This window comes from Muntiacus reevesi, chromosome 18 (genome assembly GCF_963930625.1).
Source record: "Muntiacus reevesi chromosome 18, mMunRee1.1, whole genome shotgun sequence".
In the NCBI taxonomy this organism is placed as follows: Eukaryota; Metazoa; Chordata; class Mammalia; order Artiodactyla; family Cervidae; genus Muntiacus; species Muntiacus reevesi.
The window spans coordinates 7,256,928-7,273,669 of NC_089266.1; the positions used below are offsets into that span (position 1 = coordinate 7,256,928).

The following is a 16,742-nucleotide window of genomic DNA, read 5'->3' on the forward strand; positions in this document are numbered from 1 at the left end:
CCTGAATATTCATTGCAAGGATTGATGCTAATGCTGAATCCCCAACACTTTAGCCATCTGATGCGAAGAGCCAACTCATTAGAAAAGACCCAGATGCTGGGAAAGATTGAAGGCGGGAGGAAAAGGGGACGACAGAGGGTGAGATGGCTGGATGGCATCACCGACTCAATGGACATGAGTTTGAGCAAACTCCAGGAGATAGTGAAGGACAGGGAAGCCTGGCATGCTGCAGTCATGGGGTCACGAAGAGTCAGACATGACAGAGCTATTGAACAACAGCTGTTTCTAAGCTCATACTGTTTCCTTTGCCTAAAACACCCTTGCTACATTCTTCACCCACAAGTACCTCTCCTTCCCTTTCCCATTTCTCTGTGCCAGCCTGGGCCCAGGATCCTCCTTCTGGGTTCCCAAGGAACCCACAGCAAACCTTCCTTATAACCTCTGCAGCTGACTGATTGCCGCTGTTACTGGTGTGTCTCCCATGGTGATGCAGGCTTCCTGGGGATAAGGGCCTGCTACCTCAGCGTCCTCAGTGCGCATCCCCGCACCAGTACCTAGTAGGTGCTCAGCAAATAGGTGCCGAATGAACAGGACGCTATTTGAGGGTTTTACTGCCCCTTAAACACGTCTCTGTGATCTTTAGGGAGCACCCACCTCCCGCTTTCCCCCTGCCCAGTGCAGAAGCCTGGACACTTCTCCACACTTCAGAGATGGGAGGATTTTTTTTTTTTTTTTTGGCCACGTTACATGGCTTGCAGGATCTCAGTTCCCCAACCAGGCATTGAACTCAGGCCCTCAGCAGTGAAAGTGCAGAGTCCCAACCACTTGACCACCAGGAAATTCCCCTTGTCTGGGGGATTTTTCAGCATTTTCATTAGCATTAGAGAAAACCTGTCTGGAAGGTCTCGGCCCTGTCCTCACACCTTCAACGTGCCCAGGCTGGCAGGGCCCGAGCACCCTGGCATGAGCTAGGGACAAGGGCTGGTCCTGCTTCCCTGTGTCCCAAGTCTCCCAGCTCCAGGTGGAGCTCGCAGGCTGGACAGAGGCTCCAGGTCAGTTGGTCCCCTCATGCTCTCTTCTGCCCACAGCCTTAGAACCATCCTCCTCACTGGCTTCAAATGCACTTTATCAAGCCATTTGTAGCCTGCATTGTTAGGACTTGAGGAAATGAATAAGAACTGGCCTGCCTGCCTGCCCCCAGAGTGTGTGTGTGTGTGTGTGTGTGTGTGTGTGTGTGTGTGTGTGTGTATGTGTGTGTGTGTAAGAAATGAATAAGAACTGACCTGCCTGCCCCCAGTGTGTGTGTGTGTGTGTGTGTGTGTGTGTGTGTGTGTGTGTGTCTAAGAAATGAATAAGAACTGGCCTGCCTGCCCCGTGTGTGTGTGTGTGTGTGTGTGTGTGTGTCTAAGAAATGAATAAGAACTGGCCTGCCTGCCCCCAGTGTGTGTGTGTGTGTGTGTGTCTAAGAAATGAATAAGAACTGGCCTGCCTGCCCCCAGTGTGTGTGTGTGTCTAAGAAATGAATAAGAACTGGCCTGCCTGCCCCCAGTGTGTGTGTGTATCTAAGAAATGAATAAGAACTGGCCTGCCTGCCCGCCCCCAGTGTGTGTGTGTGTGTGTGTGTGTGTGTGTGTGTGTGTGTGTTTCTAAGAAACGCTCCACCAGGACACAAAGTGAACAAAACAGATGGATGATGTGGTTCTGTAAGGGGATCGGGCCCTCCTCTGGGTGGTGATGGGGGGTGGAGCTTGGAGTTGTCTTGGTCATTAGATGCAAAGTAAAGGAGAGGGATGCAGAGTAAAGGAGAGAGATGCAGGTTGGGAGGAGGCCAGAAGGACAGCCCTGAAGCTGGGGTGAGTCAGGATGGAAATAGAATACCTCAGTCCTGCAGGTGGTCGTTCGTGAGACTCTCGGGGGAGGCATGGCCAAGAGGGAGTGTCTTCAGATGCTTCTAACATGAGCTTCACAAACAGACGTTTGGGTGGTGCTTTAGGAAACGTCTCCTGGAAGAGCTTGGCAGACAGGACAGTGACTGCCTGGGACAGGGCCTGGAGGGACAGCTGGTGACCTGGGTTTTCAGTTCCAAAGCAGCAGCCTTCCTGGCGCTCAGCCCAGCGCCCATCCCTGCTCCTGGGATGAGCGAGGCCTCCTAGCCTGGCAGGCAGAACTGGACAGCAGAGACCCCGCAGGACACTGCAGAGAGGGCCCTCAAGCTCCTGTTTGCAGCCTTTCTCCTGCGATCAGTGGTTTGGCCTAGGAAACCTCGGGTGTACTCAGCCACTGAGGAAGCCCTCCCCTGGTCACCATGGGAGGCAGCTGATCAGGGAGGGCATCTGTGGTTCTGCCCTGCAGGCCGGCAAGGGACCTGCGTGTCAGGAAGGATCCTCACGCTAAGGTCCTGCCTTCAGCTTGGTCTTCTCTGGTGTCTCGGTGGAACCGGCCCCGCAGAGTAGGGCCCTTGGGGGACTGGGCGGCCCACGTCTTGCTGGGAAGCAAGGGCCGTGACCGCGCTCCTGGCCTGCTCACCGGGGGCTCCCTCTGCAGGTACCTGAAGGAGTTCCGCACTGAGCAGTGCCCGCTCTTTGTGCAGCACAAATGCACTCAGCACCGGCCCTACACCTGCTTCCACTGGCATTTCGTGAACCAGCGTCGCCGCCGGTCCATCCGCCGTCGGGACGGCACCTTCAACTACAGCCCCGACGTCTACTGCACCAAGTACGACGAGGCCACGGGCCTCTGCCCGGAGGGCGACGAGTGAGTGCCGGCCAGCCCGCCCTCCGTGGAGCCATCTCTGGGTCAGAGGCTGCCTTCGAGGCACTGCTGCAGCCTGGCCCACCTTCCTGTGCCCCGGACCTGGGCTCAGAGCCTGCCGTCCCCCAGGGGAGGCCCCTTCTCCTTTTCCCACTTTTGGGAGGCCCGGCGCAGGCCTTTCTTCTCCTAAGCGTGAAGGCCACGCCTGAGCCAAGGTGGCTTCCTGGGCCTTCTGTCCTGGTCCCTGCAGGTCACAGGACCCTCTCGGCCCATGCAGTTCCCACCACAGCTGTTTACACAGAGCCGCTCCAGTTCCCCTTTCTGCTGACTCTGAATATTTTGCCAGGGCTTCCCCCAGTGGCTCAGTGGTAATAGATGCGGGTTCGATCCCTGTATCCGCTGGAGAAGGAAGTGGCTACCCACTCCAGTATTCTTGCCTGGGAAATCCCATGGACAGAGGAGCCTGGCTGCAGTCCATGGGGTTGCCAAGAGTCGGACACGACTGAGTGACTAAAAGAACAACAAACTATTTTGCCACAGAGCTCTGTGAAGAGACGGCATAACAAAGGACAAGCATAAGGAAGTGGCCCACCTAGGAAGGTCTCAGAGGGCACACGTTGTGACCCTGCCTAACGTGTGCTCCCCCACGCAGAGGTGGCGGGGGGGCCATCCTAGGGGCTTGTGGGTGTGCCTCACTGGCCGTCCCGCACCAGCCCTCCCCATGCTCTCGGGTCGGAGGCTTGCTGGCCCCCCTAGCCTGAGGCAGCACCCAGAGCTCAAGGCAGTTTGCCCATGTGTTGAGCAGGCTGTTTGCTGCTCTGAAGACCCCTGACCTGGGCAGCATGTGTTCTCCCAAGAGTGCCCCCCGGGAAGCTTCTTTTCAGGACAGCCCAGGGCCCCGACGGAGTAGCCTTTGAGAAGCTGACATGGAACACCAGGCCTTATCAGGCCCCACTTGGGGCTGCAGCCCGCTCTGGCAGTGGGAGGGTGGCTCTGTTACCGCAGGAGGACTTGTCACTTGCTCGCCTGCTTGACCCACATCAGTGCCTCCTCCGGGCCATGAAAAGCCTTCCATGGGCCAGGAAAGGGCAGGGCTGGGAGCCCGGCTGCGGCGGGGGAAGGCGAGTGACCCGCACCCCCGCTGTGTTTCAGGTGCCCATTCCTGCACAGGACCACAGGGGACACGGAGCGCCGGTACCACCTCCGCTACTACAAGACTGGAATCTGCATCCACGAGACCGACTCAAAGGGCAACTGCACGAAAAACGGCCTGCACTGCGCTTTTGCTCACGGGCCCCATGACCTCCGCTCCCCTGTCTACGACATCAGGTGGGCTGGAGGCTGTGCCAGGCTGATGGCTGTGGGCCCTGGGCAGGACCCCAGACGGAGTGCCCGGTGGCACTCGCTGCCTTCCTCCTCATGCCCCCCCCGCTCCGTCTCTCCTCTGCTGCTCTCCCCGCAGGGAGCTCCAGGCCATGGAGGCCTTGCAGAACGGCCAGACCACAGTGGAGGGCAGCGTGGAAGGCCAGTCGACTGGGGCCGCGAGCCACGCCATGATAGAGAAGATCCTCACTGAGGAGCCACGGTGGCAAGGTGAGGGTGGCCACACGGGTGGCCGGGCCCCTGCCACCAGCTGCCTGTTCTCCCCATGGCCTCCCCGGGCACCACCCGCTGCCTTGTCCACCCCAAACCGCCGCCTCTCCGGGGAGGCCTGTGCCCCCTCACCCCACCTCACACCAGCCACCTGCAGCCCAGTCCTGCAGGGGCCCTGCTGGGGGACTCTCCCCCGGGACCCCTGGCCCTGTCATCCCAAAGTGTTAGGGGTTTCCCTCGTGGCTCAGACAGTAAAGAATCTGCCTACAATGCAGGAGACCTGGGTCAGGGAGATCCCCTGGAGAAGGCACTGGCAACCACCCCAATATTGTCCCCTGGAGAATTCCATGGGCAGAGGAGCCTGGCGCTCCCTAAATGCCTTCGGGGGCTTTCCCACACACACATGGCTGAGCGTGTACACGAGTAGGTGTGTTCTCAGCCCTCCCGAGGGCTCCCTGTTTACTCTCTGACCTGTGAGCTTCTCCAGTGAGGGATGGTGGCGTCCTCTTTACCTCTCTCCTGGGTTGCAGACTCGGCATTGGCTCACGAGGAGGGGACCCTGCTCATTCCTGTCACCAGAATCTTGGCTCCTGGACCCTTCCCAGAGGCTTCCCCTTTCCCTGCCCCCACCCTGCCCAGCTGACCCCTGCCTCTGCCCCCATGTGCAGAGACCGCTTACGTGCTGGGGAACTACAAGACGGAGCCCTGCAAGAAGCCCCCAAGGCTGTGCCGCCAGGGTTATGCCTGCCCCTACTACCACAACAGCAAGGACCGGCGGCGGAGCCCCCGGAAGCACAAATACAGGTCCTTTGGGCCCAGCAGGCCAGCCGTGGGAGGAGGGTGGCAGCAGGCAGATCAGGTCTGAGGCTGCTTGCACTGTGCTCCCGGGGGTGGGGGGCAGGGAGGCCAGCTCCGGGGGTCGCAGGACCCCAAGAGCAGTGGGAATGTTTAGGAGAGCCAAACAATCCTTTGGTGTGAAATCAGGATCTTTTCACTAGAAACTCCTCTAGTTTTGACTCAGAAGGGTGTCTTCAGGGCCAAGCCAGAATGTGGCTATAGCCTGGCTCTCCTGTGGCACAGTGCTGGGGGGAGGGGAGGACTTGGCTGAAGGGAAGAAAACCGTGTCCTTCTGGTGATGTAGCCAGGCTGGGCAGGGAAGCACAGCCTGGCTTCTGACCTGAGTAAGGCCCTCACTCTCCAGCTGATCTTGACTGTTCCTGAGCCTGGCTTTTCGAAGCCGGGAGACCTGAGAGGGGCCCTGAACAGCTGCAGTCTCGTTAGCATCCGCCAGGTCCAGTCTGCGTCCCTCTGACCCACCCTGTTATTGAACCAGGTCGTCTCCATGTCCAAACGTAAAGCACGGGGATGAGTGGGGAGACCCCGGCAAGTGTGAGAACGGAGACTCTTGCCAGTACTGCCACACGCGCACGGAGCAGCAGTTCCACCCCGAGGTGGGCCTTGGCACCTCGACCCTTTGAGGGGCGGGTGTCTTGCGAACGTGGCTCCCTTAACGCCCAGAGGCACGCTGGAAAGTCATAGCCCTGACAAAGATCATGAGTGGGAACAATCCCTCTGTGAGAGCTGGGTCAGGGCTGGTTGGACGTGTGACCCAGGAAGGGAGGTCGTCCCCGGCGTGGGGGTAACCATGTCTGCTTACTCTGTCTTGAGCAAGAAGTTGGTAGGGAGAGACTTAGAGAAGTGGCCTCGAGTGGGGAGGAGAAAGAAGAGACTTCTAAGCTAACCCAGCCCTGCGGAAGGCACCCCGGCTGCTGTCCCTCTGCCCAGGCCTGACCTGCCTGTCTTCTGCTCTGCCCTCCAGATCTATAAATCCACCAAGTGCAACGACATGCAGCAGTCGGGCAGCTGTCCACGAGGACCCTTCTGCGCCTTTGCCCACGTAGAACGTACGCTCTTCCCACTGCCCTGGGGCAGGGCCCGCTCCCCCGCCCTGCTCCCCTGCTGTCTGCCAGCCAGCAGTGGGCCCTGCACACACTGGGAGTTCCATTCCCCCGCCGCCCCCGCCCCACCTCTCTGGAGCTGGCTGGAAACCCGGAGCTTCCAGGGTGGCGAGAGAGCAGGGACTATGCCCCTGGTGGCGCGCTCAGAGTCCCGGCAGAGCCCTGGCCACTGTGCCTCTCCCGTGGCGGACACCACTGATGGGACACGGCGCTCCGCCCTGCTGGGAGCAGAGCTGTCCAAGCGAAGCCTAACGCAACCCCCCGAATCATCGCAAGTTTTCAAGTAACCTCACCCAAAAAAAAGGAATAGTGTTAGTTTGAGTGTATTTTTATTTAACCCAACGTAAAATAATATCATTTAAAATATAATCAATATAAAATCAAGATTTTTTTTCCCCCAAACCAAGTCTTTGAAAGCCGGTGTGTACTTGAATAGCTACAGCACTGTCCAGTCCAGACCAGCCACATTCTGGTCTCAGCCGCGACCTGTGGTTCTGGGCTGCCGTGCCGCTCAGCGCAGCTCCACACCGCCCTGCCCGTCTCAGAGACAGGCCTGAGTTACTGCCCGTGTCCACCCCAGGCCACTGCTGTTGGTCCTTAACCCCTTCCTAGCCTTAGGCCTTGTCTCAGGGATTAGACTAAAGAAGAAATTGCAGGCCCACTGAGGGAGAAGCATACACGTGGCTCAGAGGTGGGCCTGGGTAAGGCAGCACAGAGAACTGATGAACGGCCCAGCTTTGGAGTCGTGTGGATTGGGGTTCAAATCCCAGTTCTGTTTGCTAGCTCAGCCACCTTGAGAGATGTACCTAACCACTCTGAGCCTGTTTCCTTATCTGTAAAATGGAGGCCATGATATCACCTCTATCTTCCAGTCATTGTGAAGATTCACAATTCATACAAATCGCCAGGCACATAGTAAGTGCACAGTACAGTGTGTGATATGGATAGAAATAAGGAGGAGCCTTCCCTTCATACACAGGGGGCTATGTGGTCTCCTTTAAAGAGACCCGCAGGCATTTTTGGAGAGCCGGAGCTGGCTCGGGCCTGCTGACACCCTGCCCCCGTCTCTTGCAGAGCCCCCCCTCAGTGATGACCTGCAGCCTTCCTCAGCTGTGTCCAGCCCCACCCAGCCAGGCCCCGTCTTGTACATGCCATCTGCTGCTGGAGACTCGGTGCCTGTGAGCCCCTCGAGCCCGCACGCCCCAGACCTCAGCGCTGTACGTGCCTGTCTGGGGGTGGAGGTGGGGGCACCATTCCTGCCCAGAGCCAGCATCTGCCTGTGCTTGGGGAGGTGGCCTCTGCCCAAGGGGTTCTGCCCTTTGAGCTGCAGGGTTCTTCTGTCCGTCAAAAGCTGATCGTGACTGAGGTGGTGTCCCCAGAGCCTGTATCAGCCTGGGTAGAGCTGTAGATGGGACAGAGAGCCTCATGAGGTTCTGCGTTCTCGGGTGCTGGTTGCTCCCCCTGGCAAATGGAAGTGGAACTGAGCCTCTTGCTGGAGACTCTCCCTCTGACAAGGGGATGGAGGGTGGCCATGCCCCCACTTGCATCCTGCTCACTAGCCCACTCTCTTCCTTCGCTGCAGCTCCTCTGTAGAAACAGCAGCCTCGGCAGCCCGTCTAATCTCTGTGGCTCCCCACCGGGCTCCATCCGGAAGCCCTCCAATCTGGAAGGCATTGTCTTTCCTGGGGAGTCTGGCCTTGCCCCTGGCAGCTATAAGAAGGCTCCTGGCTTTGAGAGGGAAGACCAGGTGGGAGCTGAGTACCTGAAAAATTTGAAATGCCAGGTAAGGGATGCGGGGGCAGCCCAGTGAGGTTAGCCATATTCTGCCTGTGGCCGGCGAAGCCCTGGAGGGTTGTCCTGGCCCAGCTAGGGGGAGCGTGACCCGGAATTAGAAAGTCCTTGATGCCAGCCTCTCGAAGACTTAAGAGAGTGGGTGAGGCCATCCCATTTTACAGATGAAGACAGGCAGGTTAGAGGTGAGCTCCTCACCCAGCGTCAGAACCATCAGCAGAGGGCTAGGGTTCCCACCGCGGTCTTCTGACCCCACATCCGGTGTCTGCTCTGCCCTGTGCTGCCTTGGTGGAGCAGTAGGGCCTTGGGGAGCAGGACAGGAGGGTCCGGAGCTGGGCTTCTCTGTGACGTGGATTCACCGGGGAGGAGAGGAGCAGCGCCCCTGGTCTCCAGGGGAGGGAAGGGGGGCGCGTGTGAGGGAAGGGGGACCACACAACAGCGCCTCATGCCTCCCTGCCCCCAGTCCCTGCAACCTCTGCAAGCTGATGCTTGGGAGGACTCTTGGGTTCAGGAGGCCTCCTAGCACCACATTCATCTGCTGCTCCCTGACTTTTCTCTCAGGCCAAGTTAAAACCCCACTCACTAGAGCCCAGGAGTCAAGAGCAGCCTCTGCTTCAGCCAAAACAGGTATAGAGCCCTCAGCCCCCGCCTTTCCCTTTTGGCACCGGCTGCAGACAAGATAGGCCCAGAACCCCAGGAGGCTTCTTCAGGGAGCTCCGGGCACCGCTTTCTCTACACATTGAGGGCACGATTAAGGTGGGGCCCCAAATCCAGAGGGGGTGGGGGTCAGGCCCTGGAGCCCCTCACCACCTGGACTCATTCATTAGAGAAAAAACTCATTGAAAAAAAAAACTCATTGAGCAACTGCCACTGAAGTTGCTTCCCCCTTCCCTACTTAAGGGTTTTAGGGGCGAGGGGCCCTGCAGTCTCCAGGCCACACGTCTCCCTCTCCAGCCCCTCAGGAGGGTGTTGAGGGAACAAGCCGAGAGCTGGGACGCGCCCTTCCCATCTGCCCAGCCAGCCCCTGCCACCAGCCTCCATGGGCGGCCATCCCATTCCATCTCTTCTTCATTCTCGTTGCAGGACATGCTGGGCATCCTCCCCGTGGGCAGTCCCCTCACCTCCAGCATCTCTTCCAGCATCACCTCCAGCCTAGCAGCCACTCCCCCTAGCCCTGCTGGCACCAGCAGCGTCCCTGGCATGAATGCAAATGCTCTGCCCTTCTACCCCACCAGCGACACGGTAGAGTCGGTCATAGGTAATTGGGCCACTTCTGTTGCGAGTTTAGGAGCCAGGGATCTGTAGCCAGAGATACTGGGTCTCTGGAGTGCAGCTGGTCGCTTCAGACATCAGTCTCGGGAGATCAGAAGGTGGGCGCTGCGAGTCCTTTGACCTGGACGGAACATGCGTCCCCGGTGCGGTGCTGAGATGGCTTTCGAGCTCGTGAGCCCCTCCATGTGCTCTGCTGTGCATGTTGGAAGAGGGGCCTCTCGCCCTGGGGGTGTGCAGTCTCATTCCACCACAGGCGTCAGTCAGCCCCAGCGGGCGTCCTTGTGAACAGCCCGCCGGCTGTCCTCAGAGCGCCTGGCCATTAGATACCCCTGCCCTCTCCTCCGCAGTCACGTGTGGGTGAGGCTTGGTGCCGGGTCCCCACCGGCACGGGGGTGACAGATGAGACAGGCCGTTCCTGCACTCCGCGTCCAGCTCCGCAGAGCGCAGTGGACAGGTGCTGGGCACCTGCCAGGCACTACCCGGAGGGCCCAGAGACCCCTGCCCTCAGGGGGCTCCGGGGAGGAGGCCTGTGAGCAGGGACTCGTTCTCCCCTGGGGCCAGCATAGACGGCTTCAGAATGGAGAGCCACTTGGCCAGGGGTTGGTCTGGGCGGAGGAGCAGCCCAGGCACTATGGAGCCTTGAGATGCGGCAGGGGCAGGAGAAGAGGCAGTTAAGGGCAGGTGGGTCCAGACGGCGGGGCCCGGAACCTGGGGCCATGTGGCTCCTCCGGAGGCCAGCCGGCTCATACGCCGCTCACTGCCTCCAGAGTCCGCGCTGGATGACCTCGACCTGAACGAGTTTGGGGTGGCTGCCCTAGAGAAGACCTTCGACAACAGCGCGGTGCCCCACCCAGGCAGCATCACCATGGGTACTGGGCGGTGGGGGGGGCGGGGGCGGGTTCATGGGGTCCAGCCTGGCCCGGGGGTGGGCCAGCGGGCAGTCCCCTCTCGGCATGGCCCCGCATGGCTCACCCGGCCCTCACTTCCCCTCTCCCGGCCTCTCTTGCAGGCGGCAGTCTACTGCAGAGCTCCGCGCCCGTGAACATCCCCGGCTCCTTGGGCAGCTCTGCCTCCTTCCACTCCGCGTCCCCGTCCCCTCCCGTCAGCCTCTCCTCGCATTTCCTGCAGCAGCCCCAGGGCCACCTGAGCCAGTCAGAGAACACATTTTTGGGGACCTCAGCATCCCATGGATCTTTGGGTAAGAGCCAGTATGGCTCCCTAAGGCCTGGGGTGGGAATCTGGGGTTTAGGAAAGTGCCTTTGGGTATTGTGTCCCAGCTGGAGGCAGTACAGAGTGGAGGTGAGAGCCAGGGACCTGGGCTAAGAGGTGAGTCAGGCCTCTGGTCCACCGTGCTCTGAGCTGTGTGAACACGGACAAGTGACTTAACCTCTCTAGTTTCCTCTGTCATGTGGGTATAATGGCAGTACCACCTCGTAAGCTGGTGCTGAGGCTTAAACAATGAGAGTGAAGTGCCAGGTGCTGGACCAGTACACAGTGAGAAGCATGGCCTCAGAGTTGCCAGGGCCTCCGTCTGTTTTTTGTGCCAGTGTGGTGGCTCTGCCCATCAGCCAGAGCTCCTGGAGGCCAAGGGAGAGGTCGAACAGGGTCACCCCCAGCGCAGGGTGGCCTTCGTGGCCGTCAGACGCACCAGGGAGACGCAGCTCTAACCCCAAAGGCTGTTTGCCAAACCCACCATTGGAACTGTGAGGAGCGGGACTGTGGAAGGCAGGTCAGAGCAGAGGGGCTAGAAACGTGAGGAGGGGACCTGGGTGTACGAGGGGGGCCCGGTGAGCATTCACTGCGGGAACAGATGTAAACCGGCGACGCCCAGCCAGCTGCCTCTCAGTCACCAGCAGCTGCTACTCTTGACTCCCCCTCTAGCAGCTGTTTCCAGAGACCAGAAGCACCAGCCCGCCCCCGGGGCCCCCGAGGGTGCTGGCCGTCCAGGTCACACTGAGCCTGTGCCTCTGCGGTGCACTTTGACTTTCCCACCAGGTGTGGGTTCTGCCCTGATCTCTGGAGACACTTAAGAATGGTGTTGAGCCGTCAGCTTCGGAGGCTTAGAGCTATGTCTGTCTGACTTGCCTCACACATTCTGGAGGCATCTTGACGGTAGCCCTCCGTACTGGCCACCCATTCATTCATTCCTTCCCCGCTGAGCAGTATATGGATACAGTGTGGGCTCAACCATCCCTGCTGGCGTGGTGCTGTGGTCTTCTGGGGGAGGCGCAGGCGCCAAGCCATGAGATCATACTTAGAGACCCTCACGATTGTGTGGAGGCAAAGGACTGACTCTGTGACTCAGGATAATGGGGGGACCTAGCCTGGAGGAAACACACCCGAGTGAGAGGCCAGGTACAGTGGAGCGCCTGGCCTCCAGGACGGGGCCGGGAGCCGTGTGTCTCCACACAGGACGCTGCTGGTCACGTGGCTGTACTTGTGTTGCTTGGAAGACAGACTTAAATCCATTTGGTTCTGGAACAATCTGGCTATATTAGTGGGAAAGGGAGCAAGAAAGAAGTCATTAGAGTGATACATGTGGGCAGAAGGAGGCCAGAGGTGGGTATAGGGCTCCCTCGGAAGACAGGGGGCACCTTAGAGGCCACGGAGCCGGGGCACACGGTATAAGCAGTTCCGTTCAGTCGCTCAGTCGTGTCCGACTCTTTGTGACCCCATGGACTGTAGCACTCCAGGCCTCCCTGTCCATTGCCAACTCCCAGAGTTTATTCAAACTCATGTGCGTCGAGTTGGTGATGCCATCCAACCATCTCATCCTCTGTTGTTCCCCTCTCCTCCTGCCTTCAATCTTTCCCAGCATCAGGATCTTTTCCAATGAGTCAGTTCTTCACATCAAGTGGCCACAGTATTGGAGTTTCAGTTTCAGCATCATTCCTTCCTATGAATATTCAGGACTGATTTCCTTTAGGATCGACTGGTTGGATATCCTTGTAGTCTAAGGGACTCTCAAGAGACTTCTCCAACACCACAGTTCAAAAGCCTCAGTTCTTCAGTGCTCCACTTTCTTTATGGTCCAGCTTTCATATCTATACATGACTACTGGAAAAACCATAGCTTTGACCCGACGGACCTTTGTGGACCAAGTAATGTCTCTGCTTTTCAATATGCTGTCTAGGTTGGTCATAACTTTTCTTCCAAGGAGTAAGCATCTTTTCATTTCATGGCTGCAGTCACCATCTGCAGTGATGTTGGAGCCCAAAAAACAAAGTCTGACACTATTTCCACTGTTACCCATCTATTTGCCATGAAGTGATGGGACCGGATGCAATGATCTTAGTTTTCTGAATGTTGAGTTTTAAGCCAACTTTTTCACTCTCCTTCATTTTCATCAAGAGGCTCTTTAGTTCTTCACTTTCTGCCATAAGGGTGGTGTTATCTGCATATCTGAGGTTATTGATATTTCTCCCGGCAATCTTGATTCCAGCTTGCGCTTCATCCAGCCCAGCGTTTCTCATGATGTACTCTGCATATAAGTTAAATAAGCAGGGTGACGATATATAGTCTTGACGTACTCCTTTCCCGATTTGGAACCCATCTGTTTAAGCAAACCCCCACCGAATGACCAGGTGAGGGCTGAGCAGGTGATGGCGCTGGGTGAGCACATGGCTTAGCTCATCGCAGAGCGCAGGCCTTTGGAGCCAGATATCCAGACTGTGTACTGGCTCTCCTGCTTACTGTTCCTGTGATTCCTGGCAACGTGTTTTATCTCAGTTTACTCGTTGTAAAACAAGGGGGCTGGGCCCAGGGCTCCCTGAGCTCTTCCTGCTCCAGCTCTGCCATCATCTGAGGCTCTGACCCGTGTCTTGCTTTCCTTAATCTCCTCCTGGGCCTTCACAAGAAGGCTCTCCTAACCTGACAGTAAAGTTGGGATCACAAATCACCATGCTCTCCGGCTGCTCTCCCCAGTCCGATGAATCACCTTGGGAGGCAAGTGAGGGGAACCCCACTTTACAGACAGGGATGCTGAGATGCAGAAGTAACAGGTGGCACTTACACATCCCTGTGAAGTTCCCAGACTGGCACTACTGGAGCCTGGCACAGGCAGCCCCCGGGAGCCCCCAGGCAGGACTGACAGGGCCCGGGCCCAAAGCCCTTCAGAGCGCTGATGGCCCTCCCCTTCCCGGGGCAGGTCTGAATGGGATGAACAGCAGCATCTGGGAGCACTTTGCCTCTGGAAGCTTCTCCCCGGGCACTTCCCCTGCCTTCCTGTCAGGGCCGGGGGCTGCCGAGCTGGCCCGGCTTCGGCAGGAGCTGGACGAAGCCAACGGCACCATCAAGCAGTGGGAGGAGTCCTGGAAGCAGGCCAAGCAGGTACTGAGCTCCCAGGCCCACCCGCCTTCCCCAGGGCCCAGGGCATTCAGCCGGAGCCTGTCTTACACGGAGTGGGTGCAGGGGTTGGGGGAGCCAGGGATCCTGGAGTGCAGGGCAGAAACGCTGCTGTTTATTCTCTGCCCCGTGGAAAAACTCGCCTTGTCAGTTGGGACCCTGGGGTGGCTGGTATCACAGGCCTGGTATCCCCTTTCCAAGCTGTTCATTTGGTCTGGTCCCACAGTACCTCGTGCCTCTCCCCAGAAGCCCTGAGTCCTGAGCTCTGGGTCAGGGTTCTAGGTTCTGAGACGGGCCACAGCCTGCTTGCCCCTCACGGTGCCGGCCACCTCCGCCTGGCGCCCCCCTGCTCCCCTGGGCTTGGCCCCCTGCCCTGCCCACAGAGGGCCTCTCGCAGGCCCTGAAACTTCTCTTTTCTGCAGGCAGCATCAGCCCTCCTCCCTGCCCCCCTTCCCAGACACCTGCCCCAGCTCCCAGCAGGCCCCGCGGCCACGGTGGCCGCCACGGGCCCCCAGAGACGCACTCTCGGGCAGGGGAGAAGGGTAGCAGGCCATCGTGACGAGGTGCTGCGTGTTGGGCCCACAGGCTTGTGATGCCTGGAAGAAGGAGGCAGAGGAGGCCGGGGAGCGGGCCAGCGCGGCGGGTGCGGAGTGCGAGCTGGCCCGGGAGCAGCGGGATGCCCTGGAGGTGCAGGTGAAGAAGCTGCAGGAGGAGCTGGAGCGGCTGCACTCAGGCCCCGACCCGCAGGCCCTGCCTGCCTTCCCGGGCCTGGAGGCCCTCTCACTCTCCACCCTCCACTCTCTCCAGAAGCGGCTACGGGCTCACCTGGAGCAAGTGGACAAGGTCAGCACCCCGGGGAGCACGGGTGAGGCTGCACAGTGGCCTCGACCAGTGCTGGGACCCGGATGGGTCCCTGCCGCTCAGGCTGGCCACCCTCCTCCCGAGAGCCTCTGCCCCAAGCGAGCTGACCCAGGAGGCCCGCACTGGAGTGGAGCCGGGAGGAGAACGTCACTGGGGAGGGGAGAGTGGCGGTGGGGGGCGCCAGGGCCCACCCCCGCTCTTTGGAGGGCAGGCCTGAGCTGAGCTGCGTTAGTGCACCTGTGCCCTAGGCTTCATCCTGACCACTTCCCTTCCTGTGAGCTCTGTGCACGCCAGCAGACGCTCCAGAATGTTAGGTCCCCGGGGCGCTTGTCTACATGCCTCAGTGCCCTGCTGGGTCCCGGGAGCATGACCTAGCATGGAAGAGCTTTCTTCCCTTCACTGGACTTCGGGCAGCCAGGCCCCACACTTGGCCCTGTCACCTCAGGCCCAGAGGTACCCTCTCCAGACCCAAGAGTTCTCACGGGGGACCTAGGGTCACTACAAGATCTAACAAGACAAGGAGGCAGGAAGCCTCCATGCAAGGAAAAGTCTGACCCAGTGGGAGCGGCAGAGCAGCCCTGACCTTTCCCCACCCCACCGGGCCCCGCTGGGCCCACTGGCAGCTGCAAGCAGAGATCGGATGCCTCAAGGCGATGGACCTGGCCTCTGACCCTGCCCTCCTGGGGGGCTGTGAGCAGGCTCTAGAGCTTTGCCCCAGTTTCCTCTCCCGAAGGGGCTGAAGTGAGAGTTGAGGGAGCTTCTGGTCGCTGTGGGCCAGGCCAGTGACCGGTGTCCCTTCCTCCGTAGGCCGTGTTCCACATGCAGTCGGTGAAATGCCTTAAGTGTCAAGAGCAGAACCGCGCGGTGCTGCCGTGCCAGCACGCCGTGCTGTGTGAGCTCTGTGCCGAGGGCAGTGAGTGCCCCGTCTGCCAGCCGGGCCGGGCCCATCCCCTCCAGTCGTGACCCTGCGGGCCTGGCCCCGGCCTGGCTCAGAGCTTCTCACCTAGGACTTTCTAAAGTATATATATATATGTATGTATGTATGTATGTATGTATGTATATGTATATGATTATGTATATGTATACATTTCTGTACGTGTGCAGGTATGCGTGGGCGGCCAGCGTGTGAACAGTGTCTGTGTGTATATCTGTACATAGATATAGACACACACTTTAAAACAGACTTACCAAGCACTTTTTAAAAGAAAAAACTATTTTGCAGTTCTCCCCCTGCCCACTCCCTACCTTTCCTGCTGCAGAGACAAAGTCCCCTCTTCTCCCACCAGCCTTCTGGCAGGGAATTTGTTTCTGTCTCTTTTTTATGTAGGAACTAACTATTTTTAACTTTTTCCTGGGGCCTAAGCAGGTCAGGGTGGGAAGCTTGAGGGGGCCGAGGGGAGGGGACAAGCCTTCAGGGCAGGCCCTGTTCACCCCGCCTTCCCAGGCCAGGGCGAGCGCCAGAGTGAGGAGGATCCAGGGGCAACCCTGGTTCCCAGCTGTGAGGCTGAGAGGGGGTCCACGCCCGCCGAGCTCCTAGGTTTACCAAATGTGTATTTAGTCCGGGCTGGCAGGCCAAAGCTGTGGGGCCAGCCCCACTCCCGACCCTGGGCCCTTGACGCTTCTCGAGGGGCAAAGCCCAGGCGTTCTTACCCCTCAGGTACCTGAGGCCGGGGTCTTCCCCAGCCCTCCCCCCAGCCCTGGGGCACCTGGAGGCTGACACTGCCCTCTCACCCCACCCCTGCACAGCCCTCCCCTGGCAGCTAGCAGGGCAGTGGGTGGGGAGGAGCTGCGGACCGTGAGGACCAAGGCAGGGCCCTGTATGCATTCCGTGGTGCTCTCTGAGTGCAGCTGACGTCCTGCCCCGTTGGGGGGCAGGCGCCCGTGTGCATGTGTGTGCGTGCCTGTCCAATGTATATTGTGATTTAGCTTCCATTTTAAAAATTGTTCTGTACAGAGAGATGCGGCAGGGGTGGGAGGGCAGAGGGAGGCCACCCCGCCCCCCACATCGGGGGGGTCTGGGGTGGGAGCGAGAGGGCCGCAGAGGGTCAGGCCCAGCCCAGGCCCCCACCTTGGGCTTAGCACGAAAGGGCTTTCAATGAATCAAGTGAAAACTTTTTTACAAAAAATGCAAAAATCAAAGCTCCAAAGGTATTGGAAAGTAAAATATGAACT

General features: G+C 59.0%; 1 protein-coding gene across 3 annotated transcripts in view; it reads left to right on the forward strand.

Moving 5' to 3' along the window:
* The window catches only part of UNK (unk zinc finger), a 33,242-nt gene extending 16,530 nt beyond the window's left edge, over window positions 1-16,712 (forward strand). The window contains exons 2-16 of one of the 3 annotated variants that reach the window (XM_065910239.1): window positions 2,545-2,754; window positions 3,904-4,080; window positions 4,214-4,344; window positions 5,013-5,148; window positions 5,678-5,795; window positions 6,164-6,248; window positions 7,377-7,519; window positions 7,885-8,085; window positions 8,655-8,720; window positions 9,177-9,351; window positions 10,133-10,234; window positions 10,375-10,563; window positions 13,513-13,694; window positions 14,295-14,552; window positions 15,378-16,712. In XM_065910239.1, coding sequence (XP_065766311.1) covers window positions 2,545-2,754; window positions 3,904-4,080; window positions 4,214-4,344; window positions 5,013-5,148; window positions 5,678-5,795; window positions 6,164-6,248; window positions 7,377-7,519; window positions 7,885-8,085; window positions 8,655-8,720; window positions 9,177-9,351; window positions 10,133-10,234; window positions 10,375-10,563; window positions 13,513-13,694; window positions 14,295-14,552; window positions 15,378-15,533 — 2,329 coding nt within the window. In that variant the 3' untranslated portion in view covers window positions 15,534-16,712. The remainder of the gene's footprint in view (window positions 1-2,544; window positions 2,755-3,903; window positions 4,081-4,213; window positions 4,345-5,012; window positions 5,149-5,677; window positions 5,796-6,163; window positions 6,249-7,376; window positions 7,520-7,884; window positions 8,086-8,654; window positions 8,721-9,176; window positions 9,352-10,132; window positions 10,235-10,374; window positions 10,564-13,512; window positions 13,695-14,294; window positions 14,553-15,377) is intronic. The other 2 variants (XM_065910237.1, XM_065910238.1) reach the window with 2 other exon arrangements.
* The last annotated feature ends 30 nt before the right edge of the window (window positions 16,713-16,742 follow it).